General features: G+C 44.8%; 1 protein-coding gene across 2 annotated transcripts; it reads right to left on the bottom strand.

Moving 5' to 3' along the window:
- Window positions 1-8,024: 8,024 nt before the first annotated feature.
- On the bottom strand, window positions 8,025-13,438 carry LOC140218984 (uncharacterized). 2 transcript variants are annotated; one of them, XR_011895215.1, is made up of 4 exons: window positions 13,022-13,438; window positions 11,995-12,063; window positions 10,859-10,939; window positions 8,025-8,546 (listed from the first exon to the last, which is right to left on the bottom strand). XR_011895215.1 is itself a non-coding variant. In XM_072288798.1 (4 exons), exons 1-4 carry the CDS (start codon window positions 13,072-13,074, stop codon window positions 8,434-8,436), a joined length of 312 nt encoding a protein of 103 aa, XP_072144899.1. In that variant the 5' UTR covers window positions 13,075-13,427; the 3' UTR covers window positions 8,025-8,433. The 2 variants fall into 2 exon arrangements, 1 of the variants encoding a protein (XP_072144899.1); XM_072288798.1 differs by having other exon boundaries at window positions 13,026-13,427.
- Between the last annotated feature and the right edge of the window lie 3,603 nt (window positions 13,439-17,041).

Below are 17,041 nucleotides of genomic sequence, written 5' to 3'. Positions count from 1 at the left end.
ACCGGAATTTGCCGAAACTACGCCAGTCGTTCCTCGCACCGCCGTAGAATTCCAACCTGGAGCGATTTGGAGTTCGGCCACAAACCATCGAACTGCCTCCCGCGTCGCTATTTGCAAGCGAGCGGGAAGTGCAGTCCTGGAATGTCGGCAGCCACCGCGCTGGCGACTGCAGCTGCGCATTTGTTTGAGTTTCCTTATTTATTCACGCACTCTTATTGGTTACTTTCTGCTTTCAATTCGCGCGGACCGAGTGTGCGTGCGTGCGCGCGAATGTGTGGTCACGAAATGTGTCTGAGGTTCTAGTACACTATAGCCTGAGACAGGTAGGTATATTTGCATTAAGTGCCTGCTAGCCTCAGGGCGAAATCACCTGCTGCCCCCCCCCCCCCCCCCCATCGTACGCGCGTTGTAGTAACGCTGAAAAACAAAACCTAAAGGTACCAAGACTGGTAAAGGTGTGTGCCGTATCAGGTCATTTTCTTTAAGCATAACTACTGCAGGTGTAATATTAGCTGTTTCGAAACGCTCCCATGAGGAACAAGCAAACGAGAAGGAAACGCACGTCTCACCACGTAACCGCATCAATAGCGAATTCACTTGACGACCTATATTTTAGACCAAAATTGGCACTTTGAACGAAGTAGCGTCATTCTTCCGTAGAGCGAAGGCGATGTACCGACAACGGCTATTCTGCTTCTTTTTCTTTCAAATTTTATGCGAATGCATTATATGCCCCATTACGCGAGTGAGTGAGTGAGTGAAAAACATTATTAGCTCTAGATTCGCTGGTCTTCTGCGGTCTTCAGATGGCTTCGTCCATCTTCTTGCACAACGTTGCCCTTAGTCCAGGGCTCCGCTGGATGCTGCTGCCAGTTGAGCTCGCCGAATCAGACCTTCTTGGTCGACCCGGCGATCGCTGGAAAGCACTCCCTCCCATTGCTCCGCACTCGGGTTTGGTACAACGGGTACCACGTCTATCTTCTGGCATGCCCACGTTATGTGATACAGCGTGGGTGTTTCGTGGCACCAGGGGCATTTGTCATTGTATTGTGGGGGATAAATTTTGCTGAGTACGTTTAGGTTCGGGTACGAGCCCGTTTGTAGCTGCCTCCACGCGACAGAGTCCTCTCTGCTAAGGGAGTTGTGCGGTGGTGGATACCACTTTCTGCAGCCCTTGTAGTAATTTAGTATCGCCGAATAGTCTTGGGGTAAAGGTTCGATCCCCTCGAGGTCGCCTACGTTGGATGCTCGGTAATAAGTGAACACTCGAGCTATCCTGTCCGCCTCTTGGTTCCCTGCCACTCCCGTGTGTCCCGGCGTCCATACTATCGTATGCCTTATTGGTTCTTCTTTTGGTTGTCGTTGTGTTATGTGGTCTCCGGAGCGGAGTATGCGGAGCGCTCCGTGCACTATTCTGCGGCGTAGGTAGCTGCGGTACGCCGTTTGTGAGTCTGTAAGAATTGTTAGAGACCGTTTAGACCGATATCCCTCCGCTGCCGCTAGAGCGACGGCCGCTTCTTCAGCCTCGACTATCGTACAGCCTTGTAGTGTTGCGCTGGTGACCTCACGTAGGTTCGAATCAATCATCGAAAATTTGTTGGCATAGTCGGCATGACCAAAAGATGGTACCAAAAGTTACCGACGACAGGAACTCTAAAAACACGTCACAAAATTCTCGGATTGACGTCAAATTTCTCAGAGAGGTTCCTATAAACAAAACGAATCATTGTCTTTGAAGAGAAAATTTGGTAAACTTCGGTCTAGCTCGAACTCGAACTCCGTGGCGCGAGATGAGCGCTGCTCTCCGATGCCGCGGCAGCTTCCCTGTTGTGGTTTACTGAAAGTGTGCCTAGTGCTTGCGTCATTGGACACGTGACGGCGCGGCCAATGGGGTGGAAGTGGCGCCACGTCAGGGGTGTGTAAAATTAGTGTATAGCATAAAAAGCATTAATGTTTAATTTAACAGTGTTTAGTGGTCCTCGCGGGCAAGCGAGTGCGTTCAGACGTTTGGAGCCTTTTGATTTGGCCTTACCGAGGTGCAGTTAGAACGCAGGCGAGAGTTTTGAGAAACGAAACGAGGCCGTCGCGCGAGCAGATCGCTCGTTCTTGTCGCTCGACGGCTCGGTTCTGGAAATCTAGAATTCGTCACTCATCGCCCGGAAGTGCTATGAGTGACTAGGCAATAGCGCGAAGCCGGAACTGGACGTACACCGGTCAAGTAGTGCGATTGTCGCGTGGAACGAGCAAGCGACTACAGTTTTATACGTGCAAACTGTTAAGAAGCTACCGCAAGACCTTCAGAAATATTTCGCGTTGTTCCTTGCGGTAAGACACATCGACTTAAATTGCAAACCACGTGTCACGCCAGTTTATGTGCACTTTTGCTGCCCTCATACCGGCAACACCGGGGAAACGTCGCTCAAAGTCGTCGCTCGCCTGGAGTACGACTTGTAGGCGACGAGCCAACGCGACAGCCATCTCCATCGCGTTGCTTGTCGCTGTCGCGCGCAAGGTCGTTTGCATGGGGTTTATGCTTATCTCACAAGTTACTTTCAGCACCACCGAAGGTGCGAGGTGCACACTGGCGATATCCTTGCGTTGCAGAATATAGTTCCGGACGTAACTACCTGGTTATAGGCGGTGTTAGATATATTTAGCTTTGCTTGGTGCATGGTACGTTACAGCGACATGCGATACGTTAAGCCCTCGGCGCATGCATATGGATTATATTGCCGGTAATAACATGGCAACGCCCATGCTGCCCAGACAACCCACTTCGATCCGAATTCGCATTTCTTACTTGCCCTCTATTCTGACAGCAAGCAGTACATACAGTGAAATCAACCATGGCTTAGTGTTATCGCCCACTGAGGTCAAAAGTGTTAGCCATGTATTGTCGTTATTATTGCGATCAGTTGCTTCTTTTCACAGTGGTAGGGTTGCTACAGAGGCAGTTGCCGAGCCGTAAAAGTGGTTGGACTTCGACTTAGGGGACTTATGACGCCCCAGCATCAGCGCTTGGGATGCCTTGAGGATGTGCGACGCTCTAAAAACCTAACTGCACTCTAAAAACTAAGGGAGTGCCGGGCACTCTCTTTGAGGGAGTAGCTGCTTGTCCCATATTTCACTCTCTTTTCGAGAGTAGATCGACCCTCTTTGAGAGAGAGTAGGTCAACTCCTCCTGACAGAGTTTTGTTACTCCACCGCAAGGGATTGCTAGTACTCTTCCGCAGAGTGATAATACTCTTCCCACAGGGAGTGCTAGTACTCTTCCGCAGAATGCTAATACTCTCCCCGCAGGGTTAATAGTACACCGCCAGACCGAGTACTTCTACTCCCCCAAACAGAGTGCTTGTACTCCTTCAGAACAGAGTGCTAGTACTCTTCCCAATACCCTCTTAGCCAAGTCCTGATCACGCATGCAGGCAGGAAATCAGATCAAATTAGGGCCGCTGATATACTGTTCCCTAGGCGGCTCCTCAGAGACACTGGCCCGATTCCAAGCGGCCTTCAGAATAGGCGTGAGCAAAGTTATGCAGGATTTTAAAGTCATTTTTTCCTGGCTATTTGCTGCCTACCGTGAGGCGTGACTGCTCTGAAGCGGCCGATGCGTATGCGTCACGAAGGAGAAAAAAAAAGCGATTTAACACTTAATCTGCAAATATCTTCGCAAATTTCACAATCAGGAGTCACACAATCTAATTAGAATACAATTTGCAAGGTAATCACATACTTATCAAGAATCACAATGCTCTATACATCATGTGAATTCGAACCCGCGTACACTCGCATTTGTACAATTCAAAACACACATCATAACCATTACACCACAGCGCCGCCACGCCCAGTCGTGTTCTTTTAGAGCTTATATATATACCAAACGTATTTGATGAATCGGCTGTGGTGGGTGGGGTTTCTCTGCAGTGTGCTGTGCTGTTGTGTACTGGAATACGTGTGCGTTTGCATCATTTCCATTCCTTGCTACGACTAACGAAGGAAGACAACGTAGACGACAACGTGAGAACTATTCACGGCTTGTCGTCACCGCAGGAAAATAACAAATGTGCCGTTCAGCTCATGATCGAGTGCTTCTCCAGTACATGTTCTCCAATATACGCGGATACAAAGTATTGCGCCAACCATCCACGTATGTGAATTTAATTCGCGCGTATACTGGTGAGCAACTGCGACGCCAGTACCAGGCATTTCGACGTGCCTCACGCTGCCGTGTAGGCGTTCTTTTCAAGTGCATTAGTTTAGAGTTTGGTTCAGTCCGCTGTGAGCTGTTGTCCTGCATTAGCAGCGGATCGTTAGCGTATTGAAGCGCATGCATTCCAGCATTTGGAGACTGCTTATGCCGATAGCCGCGTCAAATGCATTGGCACGCATGTTTAAATGACTAATGTGTCCACTTGTTACGCGTCCACTGCTCGTATCCTGTGGCAGTGCTCGTTCTAAAAGCTTCGAAGACCATCTACACTCATGCGTGTGTTCAATTTATATATGCACAGGATGGACTTGCCGGCTAATTGGTTGAGCATTTTAGAAGAAACAGCGCAACACAAGGACGACGCAAAAACATGCCACACCACGAAGCGCTGGTGTGGTTGATGCTTTTTTTCGTCCTTGTGTTTGCGCTGTTTCTTCTTCCACGATACACGCACACCACAGGTACGCGAAAGTTTAGGAGCATAAGTGGTTAACTCTGTTTTCCCCGTTTTCTCTCAGTGTCAATGGCACAGTGCGTTGCCCGGAATTGTGCACGCTTACCCCCATATGCAGAAATGCATCATAACTTGAAGCCCATGCTTCACTTGATCTAAACGACGCAAGTCGTGAACGCACCAAAAGAAAGGCAGTGAGCGTCTTGGGGGACGTTCGCACCAGGCGTCGTTTATATCAAGTCAAGCATGAGCTTTGTATTAAGATACATTTCTGAATACGGGGGCTAGACATCTGCTTCTTCCAGAAAATGTCGAAAAAACGCCCGCCAAAACCAGGCACATTCGTAAACTTAACTAGGCAATACGAAGCTCCATAGAAAAAAAGAAGAGTGGTATTAAAAGCTTTCAGTATTTTTCCTTACTCCAAAATAGTTGCGCTCTCGTGGCTTCACTGTACAGAGATAGTGCAGCGTTAGCTAGAAAGCATGAATTTCCTAACTCCATGCCAAAATAAGCTTGTAAAATTATTTAGGTGCTAGAATCCAGGGTTTGTAGCGATCCTTGAAAATCTTTTATTTCTAAAATGCCATTTTCAAGGCATTGAAAACCCTTCAATTTTTAGAAGTACTGGAAAGTCCTTAAACTTGTACACTTGGCTAGACTTAGCAGACATTGCCAAGCGCTTTTTTTCCCTTCTGTGACACTCTTTCGCATGTCACAGAAAATTGTCTCTGGAGGTAATAGAAGGAAAGCGACATCCTTAAAGTTGAAATTACAAAGGAGCTGCAGATACCAGTTTTATGCACATGGAACCGGCGACAAATGTGCTTGGAGGAGCAGAAGCAGGAAGCTCAACAGTTGAGGCATTCGAAGAGAAGCCGTGAAGAGTAAATTGAGAGCGACAGACACAATAAAAAGAAATTAGAAATGACTATTGCTTATTTGATGGTGAAAAAAGCTGAGGCAACAGATGACATCACATACACTGTCAAACCAAACAGTATTCAAAAACTGCAAATGTTGCAGGTCCAAGTAGTTAATTGTGCTATTGCAGAAAAACTTTGAGCGCTTTCTTGAAATGCTTCCTTGTGTGCGTTTAGTGGTGGGCAGTGAAAGGCAAATTAGCAGTCTTTCAAATGCTTGAAATCACTGAAATGCGATTTGTTTTGTTTTCTTTTGTTTGCATTAAAGTTAACGGTGTTCTTGAACAAGTTATTGCCTGTCCAAACTACTACACACATTGCACGAGGTCCTTGAAGTTACTGTGTCGGGGCCTCGAAAGTCCTTGAAAACCATTTAATTTTTTTCTTCAATATTGCTACGAACCCAGTAGAACAACTGTCATGGAGTAAAAACCTTGGCTGAACAGGGGCTTATACGCAGAGCACAGGAAGACTAGAAATGCAGTAGTAGGCATGGAGCCCCTGAAAAAAATGTGCCACATCCGCTCGTCTGCCTTATGTTTCTGCACTGACTGTCGCATTTTTAATAGAAGTGCACTTTCTGTTCTACTCCAATAAACGCAACATTACGAACTCCAGTGCGGGGCAGTCCTTCAGCCAGTGCAGAACTTTTTCTGTGCATCCGAGTCAGCTCTGTCATTTTTCCAGCATTGTAGTAGAAGATTTGTTAAACTGGTTTAGCAGAATATGAGCAGTATACTCTTAAATTAGCTGTTTATTTGTATGCACAAGTGCAGGTCCTCAGTTTGGTTGCATGACAAATTGCCATACCTCAATAGATACAAGAAACAATTTTATTACAGTTTAATAAAATCCAAACAGTAATAATCACAACAATATAATGACATACATTTCTTTTGGTACGTATACAGCCCATGTCTTGGCAGTGTATAAATTCAACTATACACCGCAAGTACTGTGTCCTGACCACTATTATTCACATGTGTAAAACCATCACAGCAATTCAACAAATATCACAGTAATTAGTGACATACACTTTGTAACTGCTTTACATGAGCATAATGTATACAAATGGTCCCTGTGTACCTACACATGACTAGTGCCACACGAGTACTATTACTCACAGGTGTAAAACCAACAAAGCAGTTCTTTAAAAAATATCACAGCGCTTAGTGACGTACATGCTGTAACTCCCTTGTAGAAACTTAATACAAACACGTGAGGACACAGAAAGCTAGCAGTGGGCATACATGGGAATACCACCGCCTCAATACTAATTCACAAGTGTAAAACCAACCAAGCAGTTCTTTAAAGAATATCACAATGCTTAGTGACATACATTTTCTAACTAGCTTATATAAGCTTTATACAAACATGAGAACATACACAAAGCTAGCGGTGCACCCGCATAGAAGTGCGGCCATCTGAACACGGTTATTTGCAAGTGTAAGCTCAACAGAACAGTTCGTTATAGTGCCGCACATTTTGTAACTGCCTTATACAAGCTTAGTGCAAGCACAAGAATGCAGAAAAATATAAATTAAAAACTTGCTCTATGCATACACAAACAGATCAACACAAATGGTAAACACCGCTTTGAAGACAAATGTGACTGTGGCAAAGCGCAGTGCTGTGCCGGTTGAAATTGCCACCCACAAAAGTATTGAGCAATGCTTAAACCACAGGCAATAAAGTGCTGAAAGACTGCGTCTCTAACGTAACTATTTTAATTCAAATTTCTTGAATATAGGGCTCGCTTGCAGATAAGGCATCTGATCCAACTGACCTGATTTTACACCTGCTACATGCATGCAATGCACTCAGATATAACTGGTAATAATAATTATAAAAGGCATTTAAAAACTTGATAGTATGATGAAGATGCATGACTAGAAAAGTTCTGTCCCCCTCGTACTTGTTAAAAAGGTGTAAGTACAACACATGTTCTTTTTTTCCTCAATTTTTGCATTAATGGACAGCCGGGAACCTCGAACCGACACAAAAAAAAAAGATACTGCTATGTTAATGGTGTTATGAATAATTTTTTGTGAAAGCTTTTTTACAGACAACTTGCAGTCTCGTTTCTGGAGGTTGAGCTGTATCTTGCAAAATAACTTGAAAAGTGGTCACATGGGAGCATGAGACTATATCATAATGTTAGTTTCAGTTGACTCTCTTGCCCTACAAGTCGCTGCTCACTGTGGCCAGTGATGCAACAGCAGTGTCTGTGTGATTTTCATCACACTTCTGTCCTATGCCATTCTTACCAGAGTTGGCGGCACATAGATACCCAAATTTTGATAGTGTTGCTTTCTCAGGTGGTTGCTTTTGATTTGCTCAATATCAGTTGGCACTTCAGCTGCATCAAACTTCTTTTTTACCTCTTCAACAACAACATCAACAACAATCTTATGACACCTGTGTTGTCCCAGTTGCCTACAAAGACCAGTTAATCTAACAACACTGACAGTCTCTACTATCTTCTAATGGAGAAGATGTGTGTCCCACCATGTGTTCAACATTGTTGTGGCTATGTGGGCTGGCTGGGGAGGCAACAACTGTAATATGTTTTCATATGTTAAAGTGATGCTTGTACTGTGCTATAACACTTAACTTAGTCTTGCACTTGCTGCACAATAACACTGGCTCACAGTCGTGGTGAAAAGCTTTTGTATGTTGAGCAAATGAGTTGTATCCACGACAAAAAAAGTCAGTGATAGCACACATGTTGCTCTACCAGGCCTGGTGTGGTTCCTTCTGACACTGCTGCTGACGCGCTGCTGCTTGCCTCGTACACTGTTGCAGCTACAGTAGACGTGGCAGTCTCTGTATCTATTGCTGCCGTGTCATCTGTCATGGTAACTTCCAAGTGGTACCGGGCTCACTTCTGCAACAGAGATGTTGTTTGCCCCTTGAGGGCTCTCATGATCAGGGCCAATAATTTCGTAGGCATTGTCTCCTGCATCGAAGAACCAATAAGAACAGCATGAATTAATAAACATAGCTCTAAAAAGTACGGACATCAAGACTTAACCACAAACTTTGCACATAAGTGACCGGGCTTAATGAATAATACTTGCAGGAGGAGTTACACAATTGTTTGTGTATATTACAGTAAAGCCTCATCAGAAGATATTCAAGAGGCACGGGAAACATGTCTCTCGAAACCAAAAATTTTGAGACACTGAGGAGCCAGACTAGATCACTTTATTATGCATCATCACTAAAGTATGTTTTGATATATCTGAAGGAATAAATGCTCAGGGTGGCTTAAAGGACTCCTAAACGACTTCTCGACATTTTTTGAACATTTTAAGTAAACACGCGTATCGAAATTGGAATGCCGTCACGATCGACGAAGCCAAATGCCAGAGTGCGTAGCACTGCCGGAGCACCACAATATGAAGAAAATGACCCCGTGCGCCTCTCTGGACCTATCCTGCACCCCCCAGTTTGTCCTGACGTCACCAGGCTGTCTCTGATGATGTCACCAGTTTCCGGTGCTGTCGATTGGTCGAACGAAAGTGTACGACTGCTGGCAAGGCCTGCAAGCAAATACACACACTCCTTCTTCCTCGTCGCATTGCGCGCGATGCCATTGTGGGCAGCCAATGGGGGCAAAGAAGAGAAACGCCAACAGAAGGGTCTCCCTATGAGGCTCCTCAACGCGAGTCACCATACAGTTCCGTTGTATTAGCGCCATCCCTCGCAGGACGACGGGCCAGCGCGGCAGCAACAGAGCTCGTTGGTGTTGGCCTGTCCCGTAACATTTGGAGGTGTACTAGGCAAGGAAAAGACGATACTGTCCATATGGCGTGTACCAGATGAAAGAGTAAAATGAGTGGGGACTACTTTTCGATAATCAAACACACGTAGCTCCACTATTACTGCACCGTTTCGAAAAATTATTGTGGCTACCTGTTCATTGCCTTATTGTGTAGAACTGCAACACCACAACTAAATTTCAACCTCGGTGGTTTAGGGGCCCTTTAAAGAAGACATTCACAGCTTTTAGTGACTGTAGATTGTGTTAGCTTCCTTCCCAACTTCTGGAATTTAAACACTTCACTTTGCAAGCCTTGTTGCTCGCAGTACCTTTGAGGTGCTCTTAGACGCTCGTCAGCTTCAACTGCCGACACTTTCTGCCCTGCACTGTCCTCGTTGCCCTCCTTTTCTGGTTCATGCTAAAAGAGACATGCGCGATTGACTTGTGTAAGGATTGCGTGATCTTTACGCCCTTCGGAGCACACAAGGTGCACAAAGTGAATGTGTGTGGGTTGTGTCCCTTCGAAGTAGTGAATACTTAAAAAGTCATCCTTAGTAACAAAGGTGTCTCTTGTATACAGTATTGTTAACGTGGCAAACATCGGAAAACCAACCAAACCATTTTCAGATGTCTCTTACAACCAAGTGCATCTTGTAATGAGATTCTACTGTACTGAATATTTTTCAGCTATGGATCATCTGCATGTACATATAGTCACAAAGACGTGTGGAATGGCGAATCGGGAAACGGTTCGTACTCTTACTTTTTGTCCCTAACATAAGCAGCTGATAACAATATGATAAAAAAGCAGGCAATGAGGCTAGAATGGAACATAATCCTTCAGCTCTAAACAGTTTTTTGGGCCCACATCATTCCCTCATATGACATAAGGAAACAACTTGATTGCAGTAATGGCTGCATGTGATCTGAGTTGATTGAAACAAACTATACGTAAGGTTGTCCTGTATGTAATTTTATCAGAGTGCTTTTTAGATGTCCTGCTGGTGATCCTGGCTGCGCGATGCTTCTCATGCTTTTTGGCACGATTCCTTTTTTTCCACTCCACTTTTTTTTCAGATTTTCTCCCCTTTCCCTTCCCCCTTGTGTAAAATAGCACACTTGAAGTATCAAATCTGTTGAACTAACGTGTGTATCAAACCTGTTAACATGTGTGCTTCTCTGTGGTCTGTGTTGTATTTTTGCGCTGCACAATTCAATTCAAGATGAAAGATGGAACGTCCCTGCCTTTAGTTTAATTGTGTGTGTGTGTGTGTGTGTATATGTCTCTCTCACGTTTTGAAATATATGTACATTCAGGAGTGCCTGCATGCCCTTCTCTCCTGCTCCTGTGACGAAAAGGAGAGCCTGTTTATGTACCATAGTAAAAAATTCAAAGGTTTTCGCTGTGCCCATTACATCCCTTATCATATGGATCTGTCACAATACAGAGTAGCAGTGGTCCATAATACTAGCCCATCCCAACATAATTATAAATTAACACATACCGACATGCTGCGAAACAGCTGTTGCAAAGCCGCTGGTGAAGGCAATTTCCGCAGCACTGCAGTGGTACAGCAGAGTTCCGCCTGTATAGTGACAAATCCATATGCGTGTTAGCAACTCAGTAGTTGCTGATGGTTTCATAAGCTTTACACTATACAATAAAGTAATCTAGACAACTTTGTTGGAACAAATGCACATAATTAGGACACCACTTAAACACTAACACGATTAATTGCCCCCAATCTCTCACTCACTAAGGGATAATATTACTGAAACATCGGTGGAGAGCTCAGATTAACACAGCCCATAAAGGACAAGCGTTCTTTGAGGAAAACAGCTATAACAGCGGTTAGTTTTCTTGATCATTTTATGTGGTAGCTTTGATTTAAATGTCATGCAGTACTATAAAATACGAAGTGCCGCATTTCTAGCAGCAGAAGGCGTCGTCAGGCTCGTGGTACAACAGATTTTTGCACTGTTTGTCAGTGAGCCGACACATACAAAGAAAACCGAATTCACACATACATATACAGTGTCAAGTGCACTTCTCCTTCTGAAAACGCAGCCACCAGTTCCAATGGTGCTGAAAGGAAAGGTTATATAAAGTGTGAGACTGCATGGAACTGCCACTTATGACTGTAAATGTATGGTCTGCTGATTGCAGAGGTAGTCACATGCTATTTCTAGTCTCTTTTAGAAGCATTACTAAAGAACAAATTAAAATCTATTCATAAGTCACGAATTTCATGCATCCACAGTTTGTCTAAATAACCTGTGAGAAAAAGACATGTTTACCTGGAATAGCAACCTTTTTTCCTGCTGCAAAACTTTCCTTCGAATTAATGAAATAACTTTACAGCGTCATAATGCGTTTCTCGCAACTACTTGCCGGCAGTGGCGAGTTAGTGTTTATATCCGACTCATTGGGCGACAATACTGCCAAACACAAATGCTTCACGAACACGAGAACACGTCCCTCGCAGAGAATAGCAACCATATATGCCTCTGTGAGACATGATCGCACCTTTGTGGTCAAAATGTACATTAGAACGACATCACCATCTCATTAAAAAAAAAAGCCTCCGTACAAGGCAGCTGCCAACTGCATAATGTGAAATTGCAACTGATGTCCACTTACTGGTGGCCTGTGTTTGAGTCACTTTTGGCAGTTGACTGGGTGCTGAGAAATGCACGTCCTGGGTTGTCCCTGCAAAACATACAGGGTTATGTCAAATGTTGAAAATATCTATATGCCGGCATTTCATCAGTCGCAAAACAAACGAGTAAACTAATAAACAACTGTAATGTAAACAGAGTACACATCATAAGATAGGCTGTCAACTGTTAATGCATTACGCAAAAAACCTAATGCATAGGGAAGACTATATGTATACACACGAAGCTGACACACAATTTAATTCGCTCTAGGTTTTTCCGTGCAGTATATTCAAATTATTATGTCTCGTGGTTAGAGCAAAATTAGTGTAAATTACGAACTAAATTATCTACCCTGGAAACTTTTCAATATGCACCTGTGCGCGCTTCGAACGAGTAGCGTTGTAAAATTTACGTACATGGCATTTAACATAGTTGCTGAACACGGATTTCCTTTGCCCTGTATCGTGTACAGTGAGCTACATATATCTGCCCCCCCCCCCTTTTTTGTACTAGCCATACTGCGTGCCACTGCACCTATACGCACGTCAATAAACCTCACGATACAGAAATAAAAAAAGCGCCAATCACCCATGCCTGCATGTTGTAGTGGGCCTAACCTAACCAAGCATGGGCTGTTGCTTTCTATAGTAAACACAGGCACCGTGCTCATTGCAAGTATGTATCATGTCGCTAAGCAAATATGCAATTTCATTGTACCACTATTTTTTTATCACATGGATATATGTGTTGAGAGGCAAGACAAAAAGCAGTCACTTCTCAGAACTAATCAGCTTTCTTAAAACACATTTTTAACTTTTCAATGACACTTGCTGCTATGTGTTTGTCTCCAGTGAGCATACTTGATTTGACTTTCCAATCAGAGACATTACATAAATATACCATGTTAAGATGACTGCCTGGAGCACGTGAGAATTTTCATCTTCGTGTAACATACTGTATCTTGATTTTGTTGGCATTTGGTCAAATGGTACACCCAATATACCCACATACTAGTTTTCTTGTCCAAATAACATGCCAATGTATTTTGATTTTTTGGCATTGGCTCCTCTACACTACGTGAAGTCGCGCTGCACTGGCTCTTTCACATCCTCGTGTCCTTGCAGCTGCCTTCTTGCGGTATATAAAGCGGGTGCCTGAAAAATATCGTATGCAAAAGTCAACACAAGGACATGGTGCAAAACAACATCAAGACAGTCAAGGCAATGGCAATAAAAAAGTCTTAGCTCTTAGTTTTCCTAGTGAAATGCATGCAAAACATCCAAATGACTGCAACAGTCAACTGCTAAACTAACTTCAATTTTTAGATTTAAGCAAAAAAACAAACCACAGTTCATCCTTGTTTTTCATGAATATTAGAATACTCCTGCTAATGAATAGAATATTGGTCATTTGCAGACGTCATAGGTCTGTCATGAGTCTGGTGTATCGCAAACACCACTTGTGACATCCTAAGCACGCGCCCAGTGTGCCCCCCCCACCCCCCCGCACCATGCCTGGTTGTGCCACTGCTGAAGCCATAATTTGAGGATTATAGCTGCAAACATGATGCTCAGTAGGGATGAAAATATTGTCCTTCAGCTCAATGGATATATGGATGTGCCTATAAAAAAGGGCAACAAGGCTTGTTATGGCAAGCTTACCCACATTTCAATACTAACAAGTTCACTGCGGCCTGCATCTAAGCTTACTAAAAGGCATGAACTTATTTTCATGCATGAGGTGCGCAGTGGAGTTCATTTTTGACAGACCCGACTACTGCTGCAGTTTGAAATCTAGCATTTTAGATTCTTGTAGGCATGTAAAGGTTGCAGTTAAACCGCAGTTATTAGTTTATTACACCATCCTATTGTTCTGTGTACGACAGAATGGTAACACGGAATTAAAGCAACATTTTATTTTGATATTTTATTTCTCTACTAAAAATATTCAAGCGATAAACACATCATAATCTGCCATGCTATAGCAAAATGCACACATTACGCTTGTAACACCCAGAGGAAGGCTGATTTAGCTGTTCATATGACATAACTCTGACACGCCAACTCATATTAGCAAATGCACAGGCATGTCCAAAACAATAAGCGTATGCAAAGCGCCCCTGCAATTGTAATTCCACACAGCAGCCGTTATATTCGATGCCGATGCGTAACTAGCTGCTCGACAATTCACCGAGTTCGTAGACATAAGCATCCTTTCAGTTTCGCACCGTGCACGAAAACCGCAACAGGAGACAAAACCAGACCTATAATCACACCATTTCAACATGAGCAAAAACAGTTCAGTCTTAGGGATAAACACTGTGAGAGCGATTTAGTGCGCAACGGCGACGAGCGACAAAACGGGCCGTCGCTTGGACAGATGGCTCGGTTCTGGAAATCTAGAAATCGTCGCTCGTCGCCCAGAAGTGCTATGAGCGACTAGCCAATAGCGCGAAGCCGGAACTGGACGTACATACATCGCTCAAATACTACCGATTGTCGCGCGGAACAAGCAAATGATTCAATTTTTATACGTGCAAGGATAAGAACGTACTGCAAGACCTCCGGAAATATTTTATGCTACTTTTTATAGTAAAATACATCAACGTAAATTACTAAAGCACGCGTCACGCGTGACTGCAGCCCTCATGCCGGCAACACCGGGGAGGCGTCGCTCAAAATCGTCGCTCGCACGGAGTACGACTTGTAGGCGACGAGCGAACGCGACAGCCATCTCCGTCGCGTCGCTTGTAGCTGCCGCGCGCAAGATCGCTTATATGGGGTTTATACTTTTTTCATCATAAAACATGGATTCCTCATGCGTTTTCAGTAAGTTCAAGATAACGCGCCCAACTGACCTCTTGCAGCATGCAGCTGAATGCCTGCGGCAAAGTTTCTAACTAGCACTGGTGCTGCACGTAACTTCAGTGGTCGCAGATTCCCCCTGCGCGAGACACCGTCAAGCGCGCGGTTTATTTATAAAAAAAAAAGCATGCTGCCAGCAAAATGACGGCTTCTGTTATGTGATTCCTTAGTTCAACAGCGTTCCGTACATAGTAGACTGCCAAACTGAATAAATTCAAACACGCAAAACGCACGCTAATCACGCTCCGCATAGGCTCGGAATCACGGGCTGGTGAACTAACCATTTTAAGCGTCCTCTCGCCTGGCGTCTTATTGAACATACCATAGTTCTGGCAGCGTTTGCGATTTTTAAAGCTCTTACTGACAACGGCAAAGTGATAAAATCACATGCAGTTATCGCGACGACTGGCTTTTTCGATTGACATCAAGAGACAGCGCGTACGCCTAGTCCTTTGTCAATCGCGTCGGCTAAGCGCAGCGACAACTTCCTGGCGATAGCATGACATATACGGAGAATGTGCACCTAAGTTAGAATTCACTTACCGTGGAGGATTTGTTGTTATATCCAAGGCATGACGAACGACTGTCGTGTTTTTGTGGCGACGCGAGATGGCTGCCACACGATCTCCCTCGGCTGGCCTTTGCTCGCTGGATGGATCTACTTTCTCCAGTGCTGTGTTGTTCCGCGATCTTGAGCGCGCGCGCGCGTGGTGGAGCCACTCCGAGTGAAAAAGTAGAGCGCTCGCTACGCGTTCCTTTGAACTGCGGCGGCCTGTTCTCTTAGAAGCAAAACGATGTGTTCTTTGCTCAGCGTGCACGAATGATACATTGCCATGTTCGGGGCCAGCCACCTACAGTTGAAGCAGAAGATTACGCTACGTTTTGTTTTCTATTGCCGCAAGAGTCTCTCTTTTCTATTGTCGCAAGAGTCTTTTCACTCTCTCTCTCTGAAGGGGAGAGTGAAAAGCACATTTCACTCTCTCCTTGGTGACAGAGTGAACAATGCATTTCACTCTCCTCGACATTTTGCGAGAGTAAAACGACGCTTTGAAGAGTGAACCGGCAGCTTCACTCCTGCGATACCCTTCCTAGTTTTTAGAGTGTGCTCACTGCATCATTACTTCCTTACTCCACTGTAGTACGAGTACGCTGTGACGATGGCCAGTAAACCCCAAGTCGACGCTCAGCAGACGATTATGCGCGGGTGAATATATTCAGAGGGGCATTCGTCCGTACTGCTGACTCAGGAGGCTGTAAGTAATTGCAGAGAAAGACTACATATAGAAAGAGCGAAGGCCCACTGTCATGTTCACGTAATCGCGGCATGAGGCTACAGCGTAAAAGCATTTGTTGAGTCAAGGCGATCACCTATTAGGGGAGTATGTATTCACTGGACGGCGAGCAGACCCTGAGCAAACGACGCGGCCCTGATCAACACATCTTGCGGAGGCTTTCGCGCTGCTTACTGACTACCGAGCGCTGCAGCTTCCGCAGTGCTGCAAGGAACTACAGAGATAATGTATAGTTAAAAAGCATTCGAGGACTTTGTGCGCCACGTTAAACCATGCTATAGCGGTCCATGCATCGCCCTTCAGATGAAACTAGCCGACTTTTGTTTAGTGATCATCATCATCATCATCATCATCATCATCAGCCTAGTTACGCCCACTGCAGGGCAAAGGCCTCTCCCATACTTCTCCAACTACCCCGGTCATGTACTAATTGTGGCCATGTTGTCCCTGCAAACGTCTTAATGTCATCCGCCCACCTAACTTTCTGCCGCCCCCTGCTACGCTTCCCTTCCCTTGGAATCCAGTCCGTAACCCTTAATGACCATCGGTTATCTTCCCTCCTCATTACATGTCCGGCCCATGCCCATTTCTTTTTCTTGATTTCAACCAAGATGTCATTTACCCGCGTTTGTTGCCTCACCCAATCTGCTCATTTCTTATCCCTTAACGTTACACCCATCATTCTTCTTTCCATGGCTCGTTGCGTCGTCCTCAATTTCAGAAGAACCCTTTTCGTAAGCCTCCAGGTTTCTGCCCCATATGTGAGTACTGGTAACACACAACTGTTAGACACTTTCCTTTTGAGGGATAGTGGCAACCTGCTGTTCATGATTTGAGAATGCCTGCCAAACGCACCCCAGCCCATTCTTAT

Source organism: Dermacentor andersoni, chromosome 6, assembly GCF_023375885.2.
Source record: "Dermacentor andersoni chromosome 6, qqDerAnde1_hic_scaffold, whole genome shotgun sequence".
Classification (NCBI taxonomy): Eukaryota; Metazoa; Arthropoda; class Arachnida; order Ixodida; family Ixodidae; genus Dermacentor; species Dermacentor andersoni.
Note: the sequence above shows the minus strand (reverse complement) of the source record. Positions and strands in the feature narration are given on the sequence as shown.